This window comes from Pungitius pungitius, chromosome 6, assembly GCF_949316345.1.
Source record: "Pungitius pungitius chromosome 6, fPunPun2.1, whole genome shotgun sequence".
Lineage (NCBI taxonomy): Eukaryota > Metazoa > Chordata > Actinopteri > Perciformes > Gasterosteidae > Pungitius > Pungitius pungitius.
In genome coordinates this window covers 3,689,039-3,714,151 of record NC_084905.1, presented here as the reverse complement: position 1 = coordinate 3,714,151, position 25,113 = coordinate 3,689,039, and the positions used below count along the sequence as shown (strand labels likewise).

The 25,113-nt window shown below is 47.0% G+C and overlaps 1 protein-coding gene across 1 annotated transcript in view; it reads right to left on the bottom strand.

Moving 5' to 3' along the window:
* Window positions 1-896: 896 nt before the first annotated feature.
* tmtc2b (transmembrane O-mannosyltransferase targeting cadherins 2b) overlaps window positions 897-25,113 on the bottom strand; it is a 64,374-nt gene continuing 40,157 nt past the window's right edge. Inside the window, exons 3-12 of the mRNA XM_037451398.2 lie at window positions 23,134-24,013; window positions 21,660-21,774; window positions 21,132-21,217; window positions 19,467-19,651; window positions 18,546-18,624; window positions 16,117-16,238; window positions 12,266-12,347; window positions 11,027-11,141; window positions 7,582-7,645; window positions 897-3,149 (exon numbers count right to left, since the gene is read on the bottom strand). Of these exons, the coding sequence (XP_037307295.2) occupies window positions 2,970-3,149; window positions 7,582-7,645; window positions 11,027-11,141; window positions 12,266-12,347; window positions 16,117-16,238; window positions 18,546-18,624; window positions 19,467-19,651; window positions 21,132-21,217; window positions 21,660-21,774; window positions 23,134-24,013 (1,908 nt within the window). The 3' untranslated portion in view covers window positions 897-2,969. The remainder of the gene's footprint in view (window positions 3,150-7,581; window positions 7,646-11,026; window positions 11,142-12,265; window positions 12,348-16,116; window positions 16,239-18,545; window positions 18,625-19,466; window positions 19,652-21,131; window positions 21,218-21,659; window positions 21,775-23,133; window positions 24,014-25,113) is intronic.

Genomic DNA, 25,113 nt, shown 5'->3' with positions numbered 1-25,113 from the left:
CGAATCATCATTAACGCCAATTTGAGCTTTCAGATAGAAATATAAACTGTATGTGAATAAATAATAAAATAAATAAATAATACTATTTCATGAACACTCACAAACAAACTGTACAGAGGTTTAAAGGCAAATGAGGACTTGTTTAGGCCTCTGGCATTGGAATCTAAATAAAGTCATTAGCTGATTCTGCCGAGTTCATTTTAGGAAAGCTAACATGTGTGTACTGGCTTTAGTTCAATATCATAGTAGCACAACATGTGCAGAAGGAAATTGAACCTCTGTGGCCTCTCAGATAACAGACAGGCTTACGATGTGAGTGAGCTGAGCCCGTTCTTTACCTGTGGTGAAGCCCTCGTGGAGAGCCCTCGCCCTGCTTCTCATTGGGAGAGCGGACCCCTGCTCGTGGACCCACGTGAGAAACATCAGCGGCCCGCCTGCTGCTTGGTTCTGCAGGGGAAGGGGAAGTTTGAATTGTGGGGGGGGGGGGGGGGGGGGGCAGTTGTAATCCAAACAAGGCAGCCACATGTAGACACAGCGCGAGCCTCTCCGCATGGGATGATTTAGGGGGTCGTCGCTGTTGTTGTTAAAAGATCAAAGACGTGGGAGGTGATTCATTTGAGTTGATTTTATGACACGTTTTAGCAAATTTGGAAGGGGGGGGACATTAAATGCCCTGTAAAACCTGTCCCACAGCATGCGAGGCCGCCCCATTAAGTCTGCTGTCCCACAGGGATACGAAGGAAATCCGAGTCAGTACTGTACATGTTGCTGCAGAATGGGAAGGGGACGGGTGGGGGGGGGTCTGTGTGGCAGGGAATGATACAAGTCCACATGACATCTACAAATTCATCAGTGGCGTAGCTTAAATCGACTACAAGAAAAGGCTGCACAGGACCCAAAGCAAAAGGAAAACACAAATCAATTTATTGTGGAAAAAGAAGCAACCTTGTGAAGAAAAAAATATTTCCTGGCACATTGTTCATTTTTTTATATTACAAAATGGAGAAAAAGGCTACAAATCTCGATAATTTATACAAATACGACAACTTCCAAAAATAAATCTTTAATTTAGTAAACGCTCTGTGAACAAGTTTCTGCAATAACCCACCGCTTGAGATCCCTGAGCAGACACACAGAGTGAAACACCTCTTCTCTTTTTACATCTTTACACTCAAGCAATAACGGTGATCAGCGTTTGTCCATAAACAGCCGATGAACACGGGAGAACTCGGCGAGCTCTTCGACAGAGCGCCGTGTGAGGTGACTGTGAGGCGAGTGTGAACCGTGATGATCTTACTGGACTTTTCACTAGCGACCATCAGTGTGCCTGCAACACGTGACAGACATACGCAACGTCTCTCTCGTATTCACTCTGGGCTCTTTACCAACGATGAGCAACTCAACTGCATGTGAAACCTATGACCACGTCCGCTAACTTCCTTCGTTTTGACATTTAAAAACACAGGTCCAGCCGGTTCTGTTGCTACGGTAACGCAGAGAGCAATAATTTACAAGGTTTAGATCAAGAACGCACAAGAAACCAGCAGGTTTGTGGCCCATGACAAATTCTGTACATACTCATATGTTCATCACGCAAGGTGCTGTTTCACTTAGTGTATGCTGACAACAAACAAACAAACAAGACTTCAAGAGGGAGTTTTGACAATATGGGAAATACTTCATGTAACGGACAAAACTTATCTGAGATTCCACTTTAAGTTTGGCAGCTTTAATGCTGCAAGAGTTTCTGTATACTATAGACAATGTAGGTATATATTAGGATTCATCTATACAAACGCAATGCAATTAGTTCTATTCCAATAACAACATATGCAGCTAAACATTTCCCTTAGTCATGCTAAGCGCATTGCTCCGTGATGGAAAGGGTCGGCACCGCTTTTGCATTGGATTAGAAACAGTCTGTGATCAGTTTCAGCTCCTCACACTTGTTTGTTAGACGTTCAGGCCTGCGGAGAGACTTGAAGCAAACTACTGGACCGGCCCCCGGGCCTCGTTTCCATTCACAGCCTTTTTACTGTTGCCTGTTGTGTTACCATGGTGACTTGAAACGGTAAAAATGGCCACCTGTTCGCTGCAAAAGATTCACACCTTTTTATTGTCAGGCATTCCAAGGTGAACAGAGTCACAGTTCTCTTGCCGAAACATATTTGCTTTTGGCAAATTGTGGCCTTGGTGGAGCTTTTAGAGGCTAATATTGTTCTCTAATGGCTACCGGATAAAAAATCCCTTTTTCAAGTTTTCAGCAAACATTCGGACATCTGCTGTAAATGGTTTGAAGTGATGGCGGTCTTTTTCATATCCTCATGAGGAGGTGTGAGGAATCTCATGAGAAAAACGATTATAGTGATTTGGTGGTAATTGGTCAGAGATTTTAGTGATTTAAACCTATTTTGGTGACGCTGGGTGTTAAATCCAAATCTTCATTTTGACTTTGACTTTTGACTTTTTTTTTCCATTACCAAGATGAAAATTGAGATTAAACAAACATGCTTATTTAATTATGATGGCAAATCTAGTGCAGATTTCAAATCTTATTTCACTCTGCTCAGGGGAAAATGTAAAAACCTTTGAGATAAGATTCTTCATTTGGGAAAAAAACAACTAATTCATCCCAAAGAATGAACCCACTGTACAGTCTTCAAGTCCTAGTGCTCTAGTTCTAAAAAAAAAAAAAAAAATGTGGTTCCTCTGAGAGCAATGATCTGAAGAAGGTTCTTTAGAGTCCAAATACCACGCAGCGCCCTTCCAGACTGTGAGCAGCGCTTGTGATGGTCTTGCACATCCACCCCGAGCCTCGTCCATCTTCAATGGCCACCGAGAGAGAGAGAGAGAGAGAGAGAGAGAGAGAGAGAGAGAGAGAGGCGCGTGCAGCAGCCCCGTCCTTCCTGCTAGGTGTGGCTCACAGGTGGCAGGTGGGCAATACTTCATGTAGGTGTGACAGGGTGAGCTCAGGGGCTCATGGTCCTCAGGCCTTGTTTCTCCATGATGTTCCACAGCTTACGCAGGTTCGACTGGGTGATGGTGTCATCCGGCTTCAGGTGAAGTGCTCGAAGGTAGTTGGCTTCGGCTTCTTGCAGCTTCCCGTTGAGGTGGAGGATCGCCCCGAGGTTCATCAAGGCGGCAGGATACTGAAAGCAAAAACGCATCGTTGGTCATTCCAGGACGAGATCGGTTTCAGAAGCAGCAGCAGCAGCAGCTCGGGGTCGTTTAAGGCTTTTTTTGCAAATAAACACAGGGTTTTCTGTTTGAGACGAACAAACATGGACTCATAGCCTTTCCGGTATGAAAAGGGTACGCATTTTAAGTTTCACATTTTACACCATAGGCCATGATTGGAAAAAAAGAGGAATCATTTTAGCAATAAAGGTACGAGAGGCTGTACTTTAGCGTCCAATAATGTAACAGTTGGAGGGTGTTGTTGCCCTCGAACTGTCACATTAATGAAGATAACGTACTGCTTCAAGTACCTTATTGCTTTTATAACACGGTTACCAGAGAAATTATAAATGCTAAGTAAATAGCTGCCTTTCGGCCCAAAATATTTGTAGCCACCAAACGTTTTCTATCACATTTTACCAGTCTAGAGGAAGAAAAAAAGCTCCCAATGCCTCAAAACGATCATTTGTGGGATTTCTGTTTTTTTTCTGGCGATCGCCACCGAGCTAAAATGTCAAATGTCAACTAACGGTCGAGCAAAATGTGTCACTTTGAGTGCGCTGGGGTCAATGTGAACAGCAACCGTACATTATCCCTGCATAATGCACCCCCCGTGACTCGACCAATCAGGGCGCTGGATTTCATCTACCAGCGTTTTATAATGTAAATAAAGTTTTACATTTCAGGCTTTGTATACATAATTGAACAGAGAATTTAATTCAATCAGAAATGTTTTATATGTCGGAGCGACATCCACTTACTTCTAATCTGGCCAACGGACTAGAGACATGCAAAAAATGATATTTCAGAAAAGTTTTAAACACAATCAAAATGTCCATATTGTATGCAGTCAATGTTTTGGTTTTGAATTAAAAAGCAGCCCCTGCAGAGGAACATTTGATCATATTGGAGTGCTGTGCAGCAGACCCGCACGGATCACACGCGCTGCGGTGGCGTGTTTGGAGTCTGGTAACCATGGCGCCCCGCGCGTTGCCGTGTCTCTTCTGGGGCCACAGATGTCAGAGAGATCAAGCAGCCCTTTGAAGTAGGTCCCGATGAATATACACCAAATTGCACCAAGGGGCGGTGCGACTCGCGGGTGAGTCACGAGGACATAAGTACAGGAAAAGTGTCCCGGGCGCAATCACGGCAGGACCGTGAAGTACCCGGGCCGAGGGAGGCGCCACGTCTGACCTCCATTTTAGTTTCGTTGTAAATGTGGAAAAGATGTCTAATCCTGCAGAAACCGCTACTGTTTTACTTCTGGAGACCGTTGTAATTTCGTTGATTGTCATTCCCAGGAAACAAGGAATGCTCAAATAAAACCGCCTCAGCAAAAATAGTGCTTTCATTGCAGAGTTTGAGTATTTTTTCACGACTTGCGGCCCCAGACATCAATGTCACACGGGACGGCATCTGGACGGCTCTACCGGCAGCCTTCGCTTCTGTCTCACGGCCGATTAAATAATCAGAAGTCGTTCCAGGGCAGATCAGTGTTTTTCTAATGAATGAAGAATGCATGAAGTTACTTGATACCAACAACATTTGCTGCATATAGTACAACCCCATTAATCCCCCTTGTGTTTCAGTTATTGTTCACGGTAGCGGCCAGAGTTCCTGACTTTCATGGTCCAGGTCATTTTAGGGCTGTTTGTGCAATAAATTACCTTCTGGTTGACCCACAATATGAAGGTCAAACCCCAAAATACCGCTGGGGGATCGATTTGCAAGTTCGGTTTTTTTTTTACAACTCAGAATACGCTTGTCAAGACATATAACTGTTTATTCTTATATTACTTACCTATGCACATATATGGAAGTGACAGTTAACCAATACTGTATGCTAGAAGGTGGAAGCTGTATCAATTATCTCAGTCAGGGATTTGGTTTCTGTTTAGGGACATTGTTGTGAACTTGTTATTGATCATAATATACTAATAACACAATGAATAACACAAGTTGGATTGTTATCCCGTTAGTATGGGGACCCTTTTGGGAGAAAAAAAAAGAAGGCAGAGGAGTTAAAGGACTTTATTCTGTCAGGATTCACATGAAATCCTCCAAAGCCTCTTTAACGCTGCGCTATACTCGACCCTAATTTCAGCTGATGAGCATCAACTAAATCTGTCACGCCGGCAGGTCTGTGTTATCTCAGCCAGCCAAATGCGTAATTACAGGTTGATTAAAAGCGGGACGTTCGGGTGCTTCCCATCTCAATTGAACAGAGCGTCGTGGGGGGGGGGGGGGGGGGGGGGGTGCGCTGCAGCCGAGCGTTTGCTTTCAATCGAGGGTTGGTTAGAAGATGGCTTTACCAGGGGTTTGCCTCCCTCGGTCCGTCGACAGGACAGAACGGACCGAAGGCGTTAGAGCCGGTCATTTCACATTTTCTCCAGAGAGCAAGGAGTCGGCATCACTTCCCGTTGTTTCGTCATGTCGGCCCGACTGGTTTACTGCCCCCCCGCTGCGCCGCGATCATCATGGACCCAACTAATCGATGCAAAAGATTGAGAGTATACCTTGGAGATCGGGGGGGGGGGGGGGGGGGGGGGGGGGGGCAAGGGTGAGCAAGCTGTTAATATGATAAGGTTGGTTTCAAGAGAAGTATGAACGGACCCGAGGCTGGTGAGCACGTGTGCCCACAATTCTGAAATGGGCCTCGAGATGCCGGCATGGAAAGTTAAGTGACTCCTGGTTTTCCTCTCAGCGCAGCTCAAAAGATCTCTCTACTCTCTCTACTTTCACCATTCCTGAGTTAAGTTTCCTTCCACATTCTCCCCAGAAGGCTCCCGTCATTCCTCACCCAGCCCCCCCCCCCTCCCCCCCCACACTTTATATAACGAAGACTTCTGTGATTTATAACCTTACTCCTGCATTCTTTGTCACCCTTGCAACACTTGCAACCCTCTGCAAAACGTTCCCTTGTCAAAAGCTTTCAAAAGCTTTTTTTCCTCATTTCCTGCTGCTCTGCAACCTCTCTGCCTGCCTACCTTCCCCTTAACTGGCATGTAGCAGCAGAGGCAGATGGCCAGATGTGGCGCATTTTGAGACCCGGACCATAAAGAAACACGTGCTATGAAGGTTGCGAGAGTAAAAAGTGAGGTACGATGGGAGAATGACCTGTACATAATAACTAAAGATTGAAATCAGCTGGGTGGAAGGAACTGTCGGACCGAGGGAGTAAATCCTTTGAATGGAAGCAAATTGTGAGCTTAATAGACACACACACACATATATATATATATATATATATATATATATAAAGTGTTTTTGAGGTGTGAAGCATCAAGCTGCAGCAAAGTAAGACAGGACAAATCCTGATGGACAGGGTACACGGCGTAGGTCACATCACAGAGAACGGAGCATTATGGGAAAGAAGAAGAATGCTAAATTGGGCTATACGCACATATACAAATGAGTAAAGGCTTAGCAAAAGTGACCAAGTAGGGGAAAAGAAGTGCCTCTGTGTGGATGTGGCCGTCTTTTGTGCGTTCGTATTACCACACGGATCTGTCCCAGGAACCACCAGGAACACAAAATGACTCAGCAAATGCTTGTGGCCGACGCTGTTTCCTCACAATAACGCCATGCTTTTGTCAAGGCAATACACCACTTTAAAGAAGACATCCTTTGAGATTTCCAAACGTGGAACGCCAAAGTTTTGACCGGCTGTGACATTCAGGGAAAAACGTGCGCTTTGTGCCACTTGGTAAAAGATCATCTGTGGAAACAATCATGGTTGTCCTACATCATTCATGTTTGAAAACATATTTTGGGTCCAATTACATTTAAAAAATACCACACAATGACACGGACAACCACGGAGGTGAGATAGCGGCTCATTTTCATGGTTCCAGTGAAAAACCTTTATTGGATCCCCCTGTTATACTCAATGTTTTGTTTGCATTTGTTGCTCTGGTGTTCGTGAGCTTGCGCAACTAAACATTATTTTCTGTGTGACATTGTCCAGAAACATTTAGATCATCAATCCTGAACGGATTTATTCAAATCACCACGCAGGGACAAACAGGCGGACCACATGGCAAACATATTTTGCTGCCGATGGGGCCCATCGACCCAAACAAGCCCTCACAGACTGGACCCCATTCATCTTCAACACGTCAAGAGCCCCCCCCGACTTGAGTGTTGTTGTCATTATTCTTTTCAATCTACTTGCCCTTTGAAGCTGGTGATGGATGCTGCACAAACTCTGGGGAAAAAAAAAAAAAAAACGAACCCTCCCATTTATTTTGTGACTCGCTGGCAATGAAGGCCGCTGTGAACCAGCGCGCCGGGGCAGCAGCCATATTGGAATATCGCCACCCGGGGCCGCGATCGCGCAGCCTCCGTCGGGCGGGGTTTTCAAACGGTGACGGGGGATGATTAGGTAGTCGTGGTTTTACTCACATTGGGTCTCAGGCTCGCTGCTTGTCCGTAGTACTTCTCGGCCGCCTCGTTTAGGCTGGCTTGTCTGCAAACAGGAAAAAAAAAAGAGAGAGAGAGAGAGAGAGAGAGAGAGAGAGAGAGGCAATCGTTACTCATCTTTATTGCTCCTGGCTTCGAGTTGAGGCCTCGGAACCCGCGTGTTTTAAAGGCACTCAGGGGTCACTGAGAAAACAACAGGAGGGAAGAGCATGAGGGATAAGGGGGGGGCGTTCTACTTTGATAGCATCTTTCACTCTGCGCTATAATTCAACCTTGATGCGGGGACGTCGGGCTGATTGGAACTCATCAACAACCCAGTTCTGATTGGGAAGATTGACAGTAACGTTGTGTGGGGGGGGGAAGAGTGTTCGACGTGCTGGCTGGCCACTGAAACACAAAGCCATTTAATCCTACTCTCACCACAACCTGGACAGCAGGGCGGACGGCGCAGACGCACCGAAGCACGCCGCGTCAAACAGGAGCTCCGGGGGGGGGCAGATGGCGTATCGGCGTGAGTCCCTGGAACCGGACACGCTCTGCGTCTGAGGACATAAACCTGCAGGGGGCCTCACGTGATGCTTTTTGCCTTCTTTCAGACTCACCTGCTCTGCCTACTTTAACAGGCTTATTTTGTTAATACGCAAACCTGTGGCTCCTGTGATTCAGGCTCTGATAGCTCAGAAATCACCGCTGCACGCTGCACAGCTGCACGCTTTGCGCTGATGGGAACAATTGTCTCGTGGCGGACAATTTAACGTCGACAGAGTCAAGGACAGAGGCAGCGGCGGCTGGCAGGGGAGCCCTTAAAGTCGGCGCGATCAAAGGACAGCGAGGCCGCCGGAACCACGGCTTCATTAAGCTGTCGAGGTCTATTAAGGGATCATCATGCATATGGTTCCAGATAAAAGGCAAGGCTTTTATTTTTGGATTACCAGATCAGTGGCCAGAGTAAATACACAGTATTTATGTTTGGTTTTAGAGTCCCCGTCAAATGGGTTCTGAATTGTTTCAATGATAAATGAGTAGACAAGGGATGTTTTCTGCGGTAAGATACAACATATTTTCTTATTTAAAAGAAATATATTGACAGAAATAATTCTTTTTTTAGGTTTACTAAGAGCTGTGAGTCAAGTGGTGAACCTAGAAAGTTCTATTTAGAACCAATTGCTACCCAAGCAGCGCTTTTCCTTTAAGCGGGAAACCATTGAAACAGTTTCTGAGACCTTGTTATTGATATTGTCTGAGTGCAAAGTGGAGGCAAATGACACTGACATCCTTTTTGATGCTGACATGACCAAAAACACAATTTCTCTTGTGTAACATTGATCTTGGAAAACGTCACTCCACTCTCGCTCTACATTTTTCCAGCCGGGGTAAAAAAAAAAAAAAAGAAAAGAAAGCATTTTACGTTCCAAAAGGAGGCCCAGACACCGACTCGGGTTACTCAATTGTCCTGAGATCTTAAATGTGTGTTTTACGCCTAACCACAATCATATGTTTGTTTGGCAGTATAATATTTAGAAGTCACAACCTTTTTGAAAAAAGAAAAAGGAAAACAATCTTATTGTATAATATCATTATCACATGATCAGAGGAGAACTGGAGAGCTGCCACACAATGAAAAGACCTCCGAGGGCCGTCTGACTGTGGTTGTGAGAGGGCAGACTGGGGAGGCCAAGTATGTAAACCACTGCTCGGCTTCAGAACCAAAGGAAGGGACAGAACACGGCTGCACGAGCACAGGGGGAACGGGGGGGGGGGGAGTTTTACAAAATCCGCAAAGACAACAACTTTTGACCATCTTTCAAATCAGCAACTCAACGCTAATCATTTCTCAGTAACACGGCAATGAAAGACATTTCTAGGTCCGAGAGCTTCTTCCTCTCCTCTCAATCTCTCCCCCCCCCCCCCCCCCCGTTTATATCCATGCCGACAGAGGCCCTTTCCATGTCTGCGCCCCAAGACCGCCACATAAAGGTGCATGAGCGGTGGAGGAGTGAGACCCCCCCCCCCCCCCCGACGCCAAGCGGACAGCGGATGCTTGACGTTTGCCTGAAGCTCTTTTTAGCTGCCAGGGGTCCGGGGGCCTTGAGGGTAGAGGCTCTCTAAGCAGAAAGCTGTGGCTGTGGGAGGAGCCATGCATTAAGCAGCAGAGTAAGAGTTGACATGGGTTCAAGAAACGGTAGGACGAGGTAAAGAGAGTCTGGGCAAAAATTACAGGATTGATAAATCAGCGTCACAGCTACGAAGCTACGGGAGTTTAGCAGGCCGACTGCTGCCTCTGTGCGGTCCAAATGTACAAAAAAAAAAAGCACCTATCAGCGCCTTCAAAGCTCACTAATTAGTTACCTCTCTTGTGTTTTAATCCGCACAAAAAAAAGATCGAGAAGTGTAAATATGACAGTGAGGTTTTACAGCAGCTGCTGCTGCCAAGCAGATATATCAATGGAATGAGAAAATCAATCAATACTCAAACAATCCATCATTCATGTCGATTAAATTGGCTGTGATTTGCAAGCACAGAAGGCGGGAGAGGCGCGTGTGCGTCTTATTTCAGTGCTGCTGATTGTTAGAATGGTAGAAAAACAGGCTAATATTTTGGGGAGTTTTAATTGGTTTCAGAGCTATTTCAATGAGGTGTTTTACAATGAGTTAACAGGGCAATTAAGCTTTTATTTGTTTGAATTTCTCAGACCCGGTACATGCGGGCACAGCCGGCGTGGCTTCTCGGCAGGAGGAGTGAGCTTCCTCCGATAAATTCAGCGCGGAGCGGGGATTTATTTCTTCACTAGACTCTACATGTAGAAATAGCACTGACACTTTAAGATAGCTGAGCCAACCAGTCGTTCACGACAACCGTATCAGCTTTCCCACCAAATGCTCTGCAAGAAAGAGAATGTGCATGAATCCCTAAATGTATATTATATTAAATATTCCTTAAGGAGGAGAAGGAAATCTCCACAGAGGCTCCGCCTTTCGCATGCTCTGTTCAGTCAGTGGGGCGTCAGCCTGTGAGTTGGCCCATCGCTGCATTCACACATCTCCGGCTCACGCCTTGTGCTCACAGCTTGCGGGCTACTCAAGCGCCGACGCCGAGGTCCATCAGCTGACCCGTGCCCCCCCCCCCCCCCCGACGGGCAGGAAGAGGAGGAGTGAGACGGAGTGAGAGCGGGCACACGGAGCCACCCAGCTGCACAGCAGGCGGAGAGACAAACCAGAAGCTCTCTCCGGCTGGCAGGGCGGCGAGGAGAGAGGCTTATGAAGCACGGCCAAGTAAAGTGGCACAGTGGCGGAGGAGCAGCGTAAGCCCTTGGATGAGCCGCGCAGACAAGCAGACCTCCCTCTCTCACACACACAGCCTCCTTCCTAAGTCATCTCGCGGATGAAGAATGGACGACTCGGGCCCAAAACACAACGATGCACTCACCTGAGCATGTGGGCCGCGCTGAAGACCACATCGAACTCCCCGCTGTCGAGGCGAGCCGCTTTCTCCGCCATCTCCGCAGCTTCCAGCAGCCGCGACTGTTCCAACAAAAACTGACCTGGGGGGGGAGGGGGAGGGGAGAGAGAGAGAGAGAGAGCAGCGCTACTGTTAGATCGCTGAGGGATCCCCACAGAGACGCACACGGGGAGGTGCAGGCTGCGGGCCCGGTGGTTGCCTTTGGCCCTTGGGCGAGGACTGGTCGGACTGCTTGGTAAGGGCAAGTTTTGGAGAGGAAATAATAACATGTTGACTTTGTTTGGCCCCGCTACTCGAACAGGACGCTTGAACTACCGCATTTTTTTGCCTCAATAACTGCGGCTGAAACTGAAGCCGTGAGTTCAGGCCTGAGTTGAGAGACGGATGCAAAGTGAGACTTCAGAGGGGGAAATAGCTCCAGGTTGCCAACACTTTTGCAGTTATGGAGGGTTTCTGACATATTGAAGCGGATCTATAAGTAATAAAGGAAAGACGACCCCTGCAGCGTTGCATTTTTTATATTTTACAAAGCTGTGTGTAAATAATTTGATTCTGTGATCTTTAACAGCGTGATATTGGAACCAGTTGCAGACCATCCTGATCAGAATAATGTACTGTAAAAGCCTGTGTAGCCATAAATAAATCTGTTTGCATAATGGGGAGGTTCATTCACTTCTATCACGCACTTTGCCACCGAAATTGAGTTTTTACACCTCGTGGGCAACAGCTCCGACAAAATGAAATCCATCATTCACCTGATCACTTTACAAATGTCACATGCACGCTGGTGCAGTGACAGCGAGCCGACACTTCAGTTCATCATCACGTCCTGTTTCAGGCCGACGGCGCGGTTTAAACGGGGGACTTGTCGGCTTGTTTGAAATCAATCTCACTATTCAAGTCATGCGGAACAAGGGTAAGACAAGGGATGCTGAAACTGTCACGTTCTCCACTTTCATCGAGTCACAGAGAACAATGCGAGGAAGTGGTTCCTCCCCCCCCCCCCCGCTGGGATCCTGTGGTGACCACGTGCACACTGACACGGGGGCTGATAAGGGGAAGAGATGGCAAAGGGGTCGCCCAAGTTTGTGCTCGACTCCATCCTGTGTGTGTGTGTGTGTGTGTGTGTGTGGCAAATTGACAAAAATATATTTGAGGATGTAAAAATAAAAAGGGGGGATATGACAAATAACAATAAGGACTCACCGTAATGCATGTAGCAGTTGCCTTTAGCGGGGTCAAGTCGAATGGCCTTCAGGAAGTACCTCTCCGCTTCCGTTTTCTGCCCCTGAAGAGAAACGGATTGAACGGCGTCAATGTGGTTTCAACTGCTCCCCAAAAATACTCGTTATTAAAACCCGCGCTCCACTCAACAGCCGAATAGATTATTGTTTACCCAGACCCACTGCCACGGTTAAATCTCAGTAGATGGACACGAGGCACACGTGGGCTCAAGTGTCAAAGCACCGGCGGGCTGTGCACGGCAGCTCGTTCATTACACACTTTTATCTGTGCAAATAACACTTAGAGAGCATAACCACACGCAGGCCGTGTGGCCTGAACAGAGGGAAATGGAGCGAGGGGAGAGGTAAGGGCGACCAAACTGTGTATCTACCCTGTATCTCAGGGTCACACAAGGTGGATGGCACACACACACACACACACACTAGTTTTTTTTCTCCACATTTTGAGGTGGATAATATAATCTATGATGGGAGAGTGAGCGTAGCAGGATGAGGACAAGCATCACTCCCTCAGGTCCTCTAGACCGTGACACCGAACCAATCAGAGCTCAAACGCGACCGAGCAGCTGGGGCGTTGACACGACCCCCGGCACCAGATGCCGTCTGATCAACAATTAACAATGCGCGCTCTTCTGTTCAAGGCCGATGTTTCAGCATCAACAAGGCAGCCAGCGGTGTCGCGACAAGCCCTGACATGAATACAACAAGTTGGAGCTGTGTCGAGTCTACTGGGGCTCGAGGTTGGTCAGAAATGATGGAGGAGGATTAAAAAAAATAAAGGTTTCGCATGAGGATAAATAATAATAATATATGAACTCAGTGTGAAGTGAATGGCTTCAGTTTAGTCCGATAGGAAGAAGCAGCTTGAACCCAATGAGTGCTGCAGCGAAGCAAGGATGCACATAGTCAAGTGTCTAACTTTTTAGAGCCTGGTTCAGATTGAATAAACACATCCTTTTCTAATCTAAATATATGGGTGGGTTTTCCCTTGATGCTACGGTGCTAAGTACATGTTTAATAGGCTCGATGGTGTCCAAGTGGAGATCACAGCTCCAGCCTGAACAGCATCCTCTCTGTGTATTTTCACACTCATATTCACAGATGTAGGAATGTCGATGTTGGAGGGCCAGCTGGTTTAATAATAACATAGGCCTTCGTCTGTTTATTAAACCCCAGAATGAAGCTTTCCCACATTGAGATGAGTTGAGTAGTTGTAAGTGGGTTGAGGAGTTCTACTACTATGACACGTCTGAGTATATTAATGGGTGCTCAGGGTAAGATAAATTACAGTAAGGACCTCAAATGTAAACTGCTCTATTTTAAGGTATGAACAATTGTGTAAGACAGGGAGAGATATCTTCACAGGACCTCCCCCTTTTTTTCGAAATTGAAAGCCCATTGAGGCCACTAACATGGGGAGGTGAGTGAAAAACACAAAAATAATATGGAAAGTTAATCACAAAATGCCATCCCCACCTCAAACCACACTTCCCATTACATATATCCTCCTCTCATAGTCTGCTCTTTGCCTGGACGCAATGTCCTCCCTTTCTGTAACACACGTGCTGAGGAGATTGGTGCCTTGCCCCTCAAACCTCCTGATGATAGCAGATGAATTGCAGACGTGGCGGCCGTGGCTCTGTCGACTCCGGGGTGATTATGACTGAAGCCTGCATCGTATTAGCCGAGGAAATGACAAGAAGAAGACGACTGAAACCAATATCTCAGGCATCGGGGCGGCCGCGTCCATCTCTGACCTGCGGTGTGTGCAGAGGCCCCATCACATGCATCGCGGTGGAGGTGGAGGTGGAGGTGGAGGTGTGGAGGGGTCAGCAAAGCGCGCGGGGGTGGGGGTGGGTACACGATACCGATCGGGGTTATTAACTCACCCTCCCCTCCCCTATTCCACCCCGTCCACAAATCACAGCAACTTGTCACTCTTGGCCTCAGCGACCAGCTCAGCCCGGGCCCTCCTCCTCCTCTTCCTCCTCCTCCTCTTCCTCCTCCTCCTCTCACCCTTCGCCGAACCCGGCTTCCAAAGCCCAACCCCGAAGTCTCCCCCCCACATGGATCTGAACCTCAAACCCCCCCCTGACAGTATCTAAAGTTTCTTCATCAGTCACTGTGGTGCCACAATCAGAGCAGAGGGAGGGGGGGTGGAAGGCGAAGGGGGCAGTAGGGCAAGTGGACTTCCTGCGCTGGATTTGATCACACTTAAACGCTGCTGGCTTTACGGCACAGAGGTCGCGGCCACAGCAGGAGGAGAATACGAAACTTTGTAGAAAGCACGGAGCTCTAAACTTGTGCAGAGAAAGAACTAAGCTCCCTTTGGGATCGTTTCAACTGACAGAAGCAAGGGGGCTGCGCACCATTCACCGCCGTCACAGATCCACACGGATTCTCCATTTTTCCTCCAAAATCGATGGCGCTTCCTCAAACCAAATGAGTCTCTTGTTAACGGCCCAATGCGCCCCCTTCCCCCCCACCGGTTCCACTTCATCGAGTCCAGGCGTCTGGTTTGGGGTACTTTTCGGTATTGGATAGCGTTTGTACACAGGGAGCGGCTCCCGACAGCTTAGCAAGCGGCTCGTGGTGTCGGCTCAACGGTTCTTCGAGCTGACCATTAGCCCGCCTGCAGATGGGGAAATCAATCCAGTGCGGCGCAGGAGCTAAATTCTATTTGAAAGACTTTGTTAAGACATCTCCACAAAAGGATACGCTGTGTAAGGAAATTATTGAGCCACAATATGATACACATGAGGGAGAATCGACACAAGTATTGAAGGACGGGATACGTTTAATCTTTGCAGAGAGATCGCAAAAACGACTGCAATACAACAGTGTCACTTTTACTTGTTTTCTCTACACAATAAATGAGATATACCGTTCTTTTTGTTGTTGCCTTGGCGCTAGCGGGGCACAGATATGAGAGGCGTATTACCTTTTGGCAGAAAAAGAAAACATGGATGAACCGTCACACTATTCCTCGCTCTGATACAAAAACATGAAGAAATAACATGGAAGAAACATCTTGGTTTTCACAGTTCGATTAAGTGAGTCTTCCACATCGATCAGTGCTGAAAACACAAAGCTCGGACTAAGACTATGAATGACAATAAGCTGAAAAAGGCTCTGTTGCCACAAGGGAAATGAAAAGGACTCTTCTCATCCGGGCCCAGTGTCAGAGAAGGGTACGGGCTGAAGAGAAGGCAACTCTTCTTCTAATTTGTTTATTTCTCTTCCTACTCCAAATGCGCTTATCTGGCATCAATCTCTAACTGATGGCCGTGCGACCCGACCACATGACCAACCCCCCCTAAACCTTTTCTTTGGTTATTGAAACGCATCCTGAGAGGTTATTGTCTCTGACCCGGAAGACGCCAATTTCTTTCCTTGGTCCTTTTCAGATCTTGATCACGCATTACACCATTGCAAAATGCCCGCTATCTGTTCTGCGGTCGCCTCAAGCTACTTTTATTAAAAGCCTTGCAACAATTCACAAGGTCCAAAAAGCAAGCTGCTGGGACAGGGTTTTTAATCAAGAAGTCCCGTTTCCATCAGAGACAGGAGCATCTGGAGAACCACAACGCGACACCTTCCCTCTCATGCTCACTGTCTTCCAACCCCCCCGCCCCCACACACACACACACACATTATTGATTAACTGTAGGGACTTGAGGAGGTCATTACGAACAGTGAAGAGGACAGATGAAAGGCCAGGGGAGGTGAAAGAGGGAGAGAGCACGGGCGGAGAAGGACAACTGGTTCTGCAAAAAAAAAAAAAACGAGGAAGGAGGAAATTTGAAATCTCACCGTCAGAGCCAGCAGTTTTCCATAGGTGAGATGTGCAGGAATGTGGTCCGGCTTGGCTCGCAGGGACTCCCTGTACCAGTGTTCGGCCTCGGTCAGCTTGTTCAGTCTAATGTAGGCCTCTCCTGTGACAGCAGAGCCAGGGGGTCAACTTTCAGGAAGGTCGAGACATCCTGGTTGTCCCCATGTGGGCAACGCAGCACTGAGCTCAACCCACAAGGCATGCGGCCTCAAACCCCATCTTTGTATTTTCATCAAATTATATGTTTACTAGTAAAGTGCTTGACATTAAGCGAAGAGAGTTTGTAGAAAAATAAATGTACACGCTTCCCGTCCTTTCACAAAAGTCCTTTTTAATACCCAGCGAGTAGTGAATTCCTCCCGAAACAGACGGTCATTGGAGGCTTTTATTTTTTAAACTGAGCTCAACATGGTTTTCGGGGTGTGGTTCACAAATTGTTGGAGGCTAACTGGGTCTGTCTCACTCTCACTGGCTGATCTGTCAGGCATCATGTGATACCTCCCCCATCGGCCCGTCTGACCCTGTGCCTGCACCTGAAAAAACAATAGCGTGTCTCTCGTAGCCATCCAATAACACACGTATTAGTGCAGGAATTTGACAACAGCGGCTGGTAACGGAACGCAACACAGTTAGAATCCACACCGTAACATGTTTAGGGAAAGAAACTGAATGTGTCCCAGTTGTTGCAATGACCCAAGAACCTGTGGACACGTTGTTTGGAGTAGTGGACCGGCACTTTAATTCTGAGAGGATTACGTCTAATCTCTTAACTGATAGGAAACTGTGATAAGCAACAGGTGTCTCACGCTTAATCCCAACTCAGGGACCTTTTTCATTATTTTAATACACACATTCCCCTTTTCCTGCAAATGAGCAACACTGATGTGTAATAAATGATACCTTTAAACCCCCCCCCCACCCCTCCTGAGATGAAAAGCAATACATGGAAATATATTTCCAACATGATATCTACCAGTGAAGCTTTACGTTTCAGATTAAGGTGCTGGAAATCCATAAAATTGTAGCTACATTATTTCTAATGTCCTTGAAACCAACATCAAATAAAGGGAAGGAATGGATTAGAAGATCTACATCGCAACGTTTTAAGCTTCCTATATTCCAACAGTACCAACTGTTGTCATACAGGCGTCTGTATGAGATCAGCGCAAACATCAACGTGCAATTAGAGGGGGACACCGGAGGAGCTGGAAAGCAGCAACATTCCTCAGCCCACCAGAGAGAGAGAGAGAGAGAGAGAGCAGCAGCCCGCTCCGATGAAAGCTTCTGCTGCTTGGCGTCCCGCAGAACAGCGTGAGAGCAGCAAACAAGAACTGCACAAAAGCAGGTGGGCCAAACGGGCAAATCGGTTCACTGAGAGAAACAACGCCGCGCTGCAGAAATCGGCGCCGGGCATCACGGGCGCCGACCGGAGCGCTCATCGACATTTTGACATCGTCCCAGAAGCTTTGTCAAATTGCATTTCGCCAACGTAACAGCAAAACCAGCGCAGTACCGAGTCTGGATTAAAGACGTCCCAGGTTTCAAGTGTGTGTGTGTGTGTGTGTGTGTGTGTAGGCAGCTGCATGTGTGTGAGTGACAGAGAGTTAAAAAAAGCAAGGAGAGAGCAGATTTAATGAGCCCGAGAGCAGCTGTTCCACAGCTGTAACATAACAAGCCGGCTTGTTCTCGTAGTGAAAAGCAAATTAACATGATATCACAAATCTGACTACTGTCTCGAGACGCTGTTTAGCAGCATTTAATCGCGTTGGATGACTTGAAGAATGATTCCACTGATGTAGATGGTTGTCTGCTTGATGTCTGATTTCTTTTGACAACCTACTTTTCTTTTTTTGTTGCACTTTTTAAAAAAACTTTTTGCAGAGGCTTAAACTAAACACTGGGCTGCAGCAAGCCACAGGCAGCTTAACCTAGTTTTCATCTTCATATCTAATAAAGCAAGAGCTTACGCTAAAGCCCCCGCTTTCAGATTTACAACTGAGAACGCGAACCTCGGGCTTCACAGCACTAGCGCTATGACACGTGTTTGATTCCTTGAGAACATTTAAATCGACAATGGACAAAGAAATCTAGGATAATAAACAACAACGGTTCTAATTTGGCTTTGCAATAAAGTTTCCTTCAGATTCTCATCTGGGGTACCTCTGCTTCACAGTGGGTCTAAGTGCATTCAAGTCTGCAAGAGTGAAACGCAGTTAGTTTTTGTTCAGTTAAAACACTATCTGTCCAGAAGGAAATAAAAACGTTGTTTGTTTAAGCGGCTGAGCACAATAAATGATTGAAGTATAGCGGCAAATTGCCTTTCACACTCAATTCCAATGTGTTATATATTCCTTTAGCCTGAAAAACAACAGCTTTCATGCTTGTAAATAGTGAAAAAAGCTGCTCTTACCCATCATGTTGTAGAGGCTCTGTGGTGCAAATTGTCTTGGCATTTTCTGTATTGCTTCTTTAAACACTGTGAGGGCCTCCTGTGAATGAAACAAATACGATTTAAAGAAAAGAAGGTGGAGGATGTTTGCATTAGGGCGGGTGAGACGGAGCCAGAGGATCTGGCGCTGTGGCAAACTGGTCGTCCCCTCCCCTGCAGCCCGGGGGGCCGTGACACTGTGAAAACACAGCGTGGAATCGGGGGGCGCCGGGAGGCTGGTGCGCACAGAGCCGAGCAGAAAGGGTCCATCCTCGGCGTCACGGCTGTTAAGCCGACTAGAACGTGGACTCTGGCACGTATTGAGAGGAGGTTCTGCGAGGCCCGTCAGAGTTTTATATGGTTAGAAGGAGCTGGAACTGCTTTATTGCTGAAGCGAATGTTGCGGTTAGAGATCGGAGGAAGCGGGACTGCTCTGCCAACAGCTTATAAAAGCCCTTATTGAGTCTGCAGTTTGGCTGCTTCAATCCTGATTGAATCAGCAGCATCAGTCATCATGTACAGAATAGATGTGCATTATTGGAAAGTTTAAGCTTCTCTAGCCTACACTGTAGGTCTTTATAGGCATTGAAAAGAGAACAAATTTGTTACAAAGAGGATTGTCTGCACCAAACTCCCCTATGACACCAGCAATGCTGGATCGAGTTCAATATGGTTTTACACATCCATTATGTAAAAGTTGTTTTGACAAAATATGTAAAATACAGTATATTTTATTCCTTTGTGATTCCTTTTTGCATTTTGATTGTCTCCTCCCATGTCAACTTTGTAAAAATAAAAAATTGAGTCATTCATCAAAAGTACTACGCCCGCCAAAACAGTGACCAGCACACTGAAATAAGCATCCCGAGACGCGTCGCGTATTCCTGCCGTTTGGGTCCTTACCTCCTGGTGTCCCTGTTCGTGGAGCAGCTTGCCCAGGTTGTACAAGCAGCTGGTCACTGAGCTCTTGTGGGCGTGGGGGTCCTTCAGGTTTTCATCTGGGATGTCGGCGCAGGTCAGGAAGGTTCGCTTGGACTCATCCAGGCGTCCCTGATTCATCAGAATGATGCCTGTGTTCAAGTAGGCCGCTGTTGGCGGAAGCAAAAAAACGTACACGACAGTGTGAGTAACACGGTAACAACCGAGCCTCTTGGCACAGCCTCACTGCCTCCATCCTCTACTGCTGCTGCTCCTTCCACCATCCCATTTGTGTTGATTAAAACAGGTTTTATTAATTAAGTAGAAACCTCCCAGACAAGATCCTTTATCCAACCTGAGCCACAAGCCTCTCACTGACGAGCGTCCTCAGAGTTCAACGGTGCTGAAGAGCTGAGTAATGGGCTCTTTCTACAATACACATTTGAGGTGGAACAGTAAACCGCTGTTTTCTCCTTTGAATGCTTTAATGTGTATTTGGCCTCTGCGTGCGTTCTGGAGGGGGGAGAAGGGGGGGGGATCTTTTGGATGCTTGTTAAACTTTTTCCTTGAGCGTTCCGAGGCAACGTCTAATAGTCAATACAGAGCTGGTGAGTAATTAATCTCTGTGGACCTGCCTCTCTAAACAACCGCCGATCATGTCTGGTTGTTGGAATAAATCAAGCCGCCACAGGAGATCAATCTGGAGGGCTCTTCCACAGGGGGGTTGACGTGTAATCATGTTGAAGGGCGGTGACAAAGAAGCTTTTTTTTCTCCAATAACTCTAGTGGGTTTCTTCCTCTTCTGTCTTTGGAATTGGTTATCACGAGAGCTCACGTTTTTCCATTCCACACCCTTTCACCTCACAGTCTTACTGTTGCCGCATGCGGTCGATTTAGATGAAGAAAAATATATATTCGTTTCGATTTTCTATTTTTAAAAGCGGATTTTAAATGTGACAAAAATCAATCGCACATTTCCACAAAACAGCCTTCTTCTGAATATTGAATATAAGAGTTGGCTCCTCATTATTCAGTGACTAAAGCCGGAACCCTGAGAACCGCTTTCAGCTGTCACATTACGATCCCGTCTCCAACGTGCCTGCTGCTAATTAAGCTTGTTATCGGCTATAACAGATTGGATAATTGCACGTTAAATGGAAATCGTCTAGCCACACCGCGATCTTGATGAGGTGAATAATTAATCCACGAGAAGAAAGAAGCAGTCAGTGACTGATACCTAGAACAATGGGGAGCTAATTTACTGCACGATCAGGTGAGATGGCGGCGATTTGTTCTCATCAACCTGCCCCGAAGGTGACAGTGTACCAACGATGTAATTCCAGCAAACGCTGGGAATGATTCCCTGGGATGAAGAGGAAGGGTGACGCGCGCAAAGAAGAAGGAGACGCGCTCAATCCTGTGAGAAGTCACGGAAGCAGTGATCACAGGAAGGATCAGGTGAAATCAGAGAGTTATGGCCTGAATTAAAAATAAATACATCGTGCATTGCCCTTTGCCCCTTTGCCACCTACAGTGTTTCTCTCCCTTCACACAACCACATCCGTTGCTCCCTGTTGCCTGGACACCGCGCGGCCACGACAACAAGAGCTGGAGATTCGTCGATAGGAATGAATAAAGGGCTGTACTTACAAGCCAGAGTTGGCCGGCTCCCAATGGCCAGCTTATAGTAGTGGAGGGCCTCGGAGAACTTGTTGCTCTCCTGTAGCAGCAAACCGCTAAAAACAGACAAAAGCACAGACAGCACGGGCAGTTTAGAGCTTTAAATAACTCAAAAGAAGAGGAGGTTCTGTAAAGCGTAGAGAGAGGAACAAAAGCAGCTGATAAAAAATAATAAAAAAAAGGTGAAGGGGAAAATTTAGATGTCCGACACACACGTGGAGGGCCGGCGGTGGGTGCTTTGTGTTTCCCCCTCAGGCACCATTAATAACCTTGTCAGACACACACACAGCCCTCTCGAGAATACAACACGAGATGCCACTTCCTCCGAGAGGGCAGCTCTGATCAATGGAGCCGTGAATGTTAAACCAGAACATAAGTCCTAAGTCACTGGTGCGGAGGCGGTGACAATCAAGTGCACAAGCTCAACCCCCAACGACAAGCGAGGGAATCCAACGTGCACATTGAGGATATTCGAAAGAAGAATTGTGTTAAACTCACAGGTTATACAGCATGTCAGCCATGTTGCTGCGGTAATAGAGGGCATTTCTGTAGGCCTGTTCAGCCTGCTCCATCTCGCCCTGGCTCTTCAGGACATTTCCGAGGTTGCCCCATGCTGCCAAGTGACAATAGAAGAGCTTAGTCAGACGGGGTGAAATCACAAAACACTTGTGGCAACCTTCTGAAATAACTTTTTACAGTTTCTTGAAATGCTTTTCGATTAAAGTACGAGGAAGAGGAGATTTCTGTGGCAGGTCGTTTCCCTGTGAAATCATTTTCACAGGTTCTTTTTTTTTTTTTTTTTCTCAAAAAGTGGAAAATAATGGAGGGCAAACGTAGAAGGCGGAGTTCTGAGTCAAAAGCACCAAAAGCTCCTGTGTCAGTGGGTATGAAAAGAAGACCACCATAGAGCTATTGCACAGTTAATTGTGTTAGAGTTTGAATGGCACTGACAGGTGAAATAAAGTTGCTAAGAGCTGTAATACATTTAGCGAATAATGCGAGGACGGAGTTTGAAAAAAAACAGTGTAAACGGGGAATGGATATAAAGAAATAGCTAATGTCAATGTATCATAATGTCCCCTTTGTTTTTTTAAAGGTTACATTATAGGCTGCTCATACTCATACCAACTATGATTTAACAGAAGAAAATGAATCATTAAGACAAAGAACAGGGCTATTTAAATCATTGTGCATCAATGTTGTTATTCAGAATATTTGAATTGAATTTGTATGTTGTTGTTGAAAAACCAAGCATCTATGGAGCTAGAGATGAATTTATGAAGCTCCTTCTGCAGGAAATCTTTGTGCACTAAAATCTCCCAGTTCAAACCAGCCCAATAAGTGTGTCCGTGTTTGAGCCCCGTTCAACTCTGGTATGAGCAGTAATGGGAGTTGAGTTGGGGACATCGCTGCCGCTCGATCCGGCCCGATGGGCTGCCAAAACAAACAGCTGTCACGCCTCAGCTGCGCCCACAATCTGAAAGGGAAATCAGCTCAACACAACACGAGTACCCTGCCCCCCCCTCCTCCTCCACACGATGTGAATCACTGTTCGATAGCCTTGAATGTGGAGGCTATAAATGAATATTTCATTTATTTTATTGCCAATAAGAGACGGGTTGAGACAGGGCAATCATGGTGCCATTTAACAGATTGCATGCTGGGTATGAGAAGATGGACGATAAAGGCTTTCAGTTGTGCCTTGACAAATGAAAGTAGAAACGTAGCATTGAGTAGTGCAGCAGTTTCATTTGGCTTTTTTGGGCACCATCTCGTGAGCTCGTGAGCTTATAAGGCTTGCGTGATGAAGAGAGGAGATTTTGAAGCATTTTGACTTTGAATTATTCAGGGCAGCAAAGAGAAACAGCTGCGCACAGCATTCAATTCTGAGAGCTCGCTCACTATGGACTATTTGATTTGAATTTGATTTTCAAGGTGCTGGTATGTGCCGATTTGCGTGAAAGGACCTCACCTTTAGCAGGATTGACATAAATTCCAGACTTGTAGAGCATCTCCTCATTCTGCCAGTCTCTGTTCCTCAAAACCGTCTTGACGGCGAAGACGAGAACGACGGCGGCGCTGCAGTACACCAGGAGGGCCCTGGAGGAGCGGCGCCGCACGCGCACGTGCAGGGACCTAACCCCCGCCGCCACCAGCAGGCAAAAGCCCATGCTGGGGATGTACAGGACCCGCTCGGCTACCACGAAGCCCACGTAGAAGAACAGGTTGGTGGCGGGGAGGAAAGGGATCGCCAACAGGCCCAGCGAGAACACCACCACGTTTTCAGTGGTGGGCAGAGGAGCTCGGCTCTCGCAGCGCTTCTGGCCGCCGTTCTGGCCGCCGTTCTGCTCGCCGCCGTTGACGTGGGCGTCGGCGTGCCAACCGTTCAAGTGCCCACGACTGTCGCATTGGCCGCCGTGGCCGTTGCTGCTCCCGTTCCTGCCGTTGGTGTAGTGATGCGCTTTGCCGTTGGTCTCCTTGCCTCTGGCCGCCGCCTCCGCCACCCCAGCCGGGTGCGTCCGCAGGCCGAACCACGCCAGCATCAGCAGCCCGAGGTAGAAGGCTCCAGTGTGAGCGTTCCTCCAATCGGACAGGCCCCTGATCAGGGGCAGGGCGTCCATCGACCAGTCAAAGCTGAGCCGGTTCGGGCAGAGCAGGAGCCAAAAGTTGACGGCGGGCAGGTAGGAAAACGTCAGCGTCCTGGTGAGGAGAGACGGCGAGTCGGCTGCTGGGTTGTCGGAGTTGGAGAAGTTGGGGGGCTTGTTGCCCATCCAGTAGAAGCGGCAGGCCAACAGGACGGCTCCGCAGGCTGCCAGCAAGAACACATTCAGCAGCAGGTGGACGTTCTTTCTCTGGAGGATGAAGGAAACACAGAACCAGTGATCTACAGACCTTCAACCCACAGGCCAGACTCCATTCCTTACAATCACATATCGAAACAAACAAAACTACTTGATATTTCATAGTGGAAATCCAAATGTAAAAGGTTCAGGATGCAAAGCGTCCAATAGCGTCCTGCGCTGACTTTGCGACAATTGATGGTTCCAGCAGTCTGGGGGTGAGTATCTAGTATCACAGTTATGGAATTTTTCAGGAAAAAAAAAAAAGCTTTTTGCTACTTACAATTAAACCCAAGGCAACACCAGCTGACCTCACATTACTCGTAGAAACCAAATGGCACAAACGTGTCTCATCTGTGATCATTATCTTCATATCACCACTTTGCTTTGGAGGTGTATTATTGATTGCCTCGGCTGTCCATTGTTATTTTTCGATTGCATCTGTGAAGGGCTGCTTCAGTAACTTTTGGGGACATGTGACATGGGGGACAAAGCTACCAATGCAACAAGCTGCAGCTCTACACTCAAAGAACTGCAGATGACAACAGGGGAAAACACCATGCCTACACCTTGATGGCTCATCACAATGTTTGCCTGCAATAGAGGAGGTAAACAACAGCTGGAAAATACAATGCAATCAAACATAACACATTTGCATTGTGTATATGTATATATATATATATGTATACTGACACGTGAGAGAAGAGACGCTTGGTTTTGCAGCTGAAGAAGAGCACCATTCTAAAGCAGAAGAGTGTGGCGCTCACTATATCCATACAATACTCGTGGTAGTATTAGAAAATATTAGACACATTAAAAAAAAAATACTTGTATAAGGTCAACTCTGTCAAAGCCGTCGGTGGTGGCCTGACAACAACCCGGAGTGCAGCATTTTATGATGATCAGCCACTGCTGAAGTTTTTTGGTTGCTTGGCAACAAAAGGTCATTGTTGTTTCAATCAACATGGCCACATTTAGTTAATATAAGCAACTGGCAATGATATTACAGTCAGCTCGCCATGAATTCCACGGGGAAGACAGGAGAAACTACATTAATATATCATGTGGTAGGGACCAATAGAAGGCTAAAAACCAGAAATGTTCTAAGATTA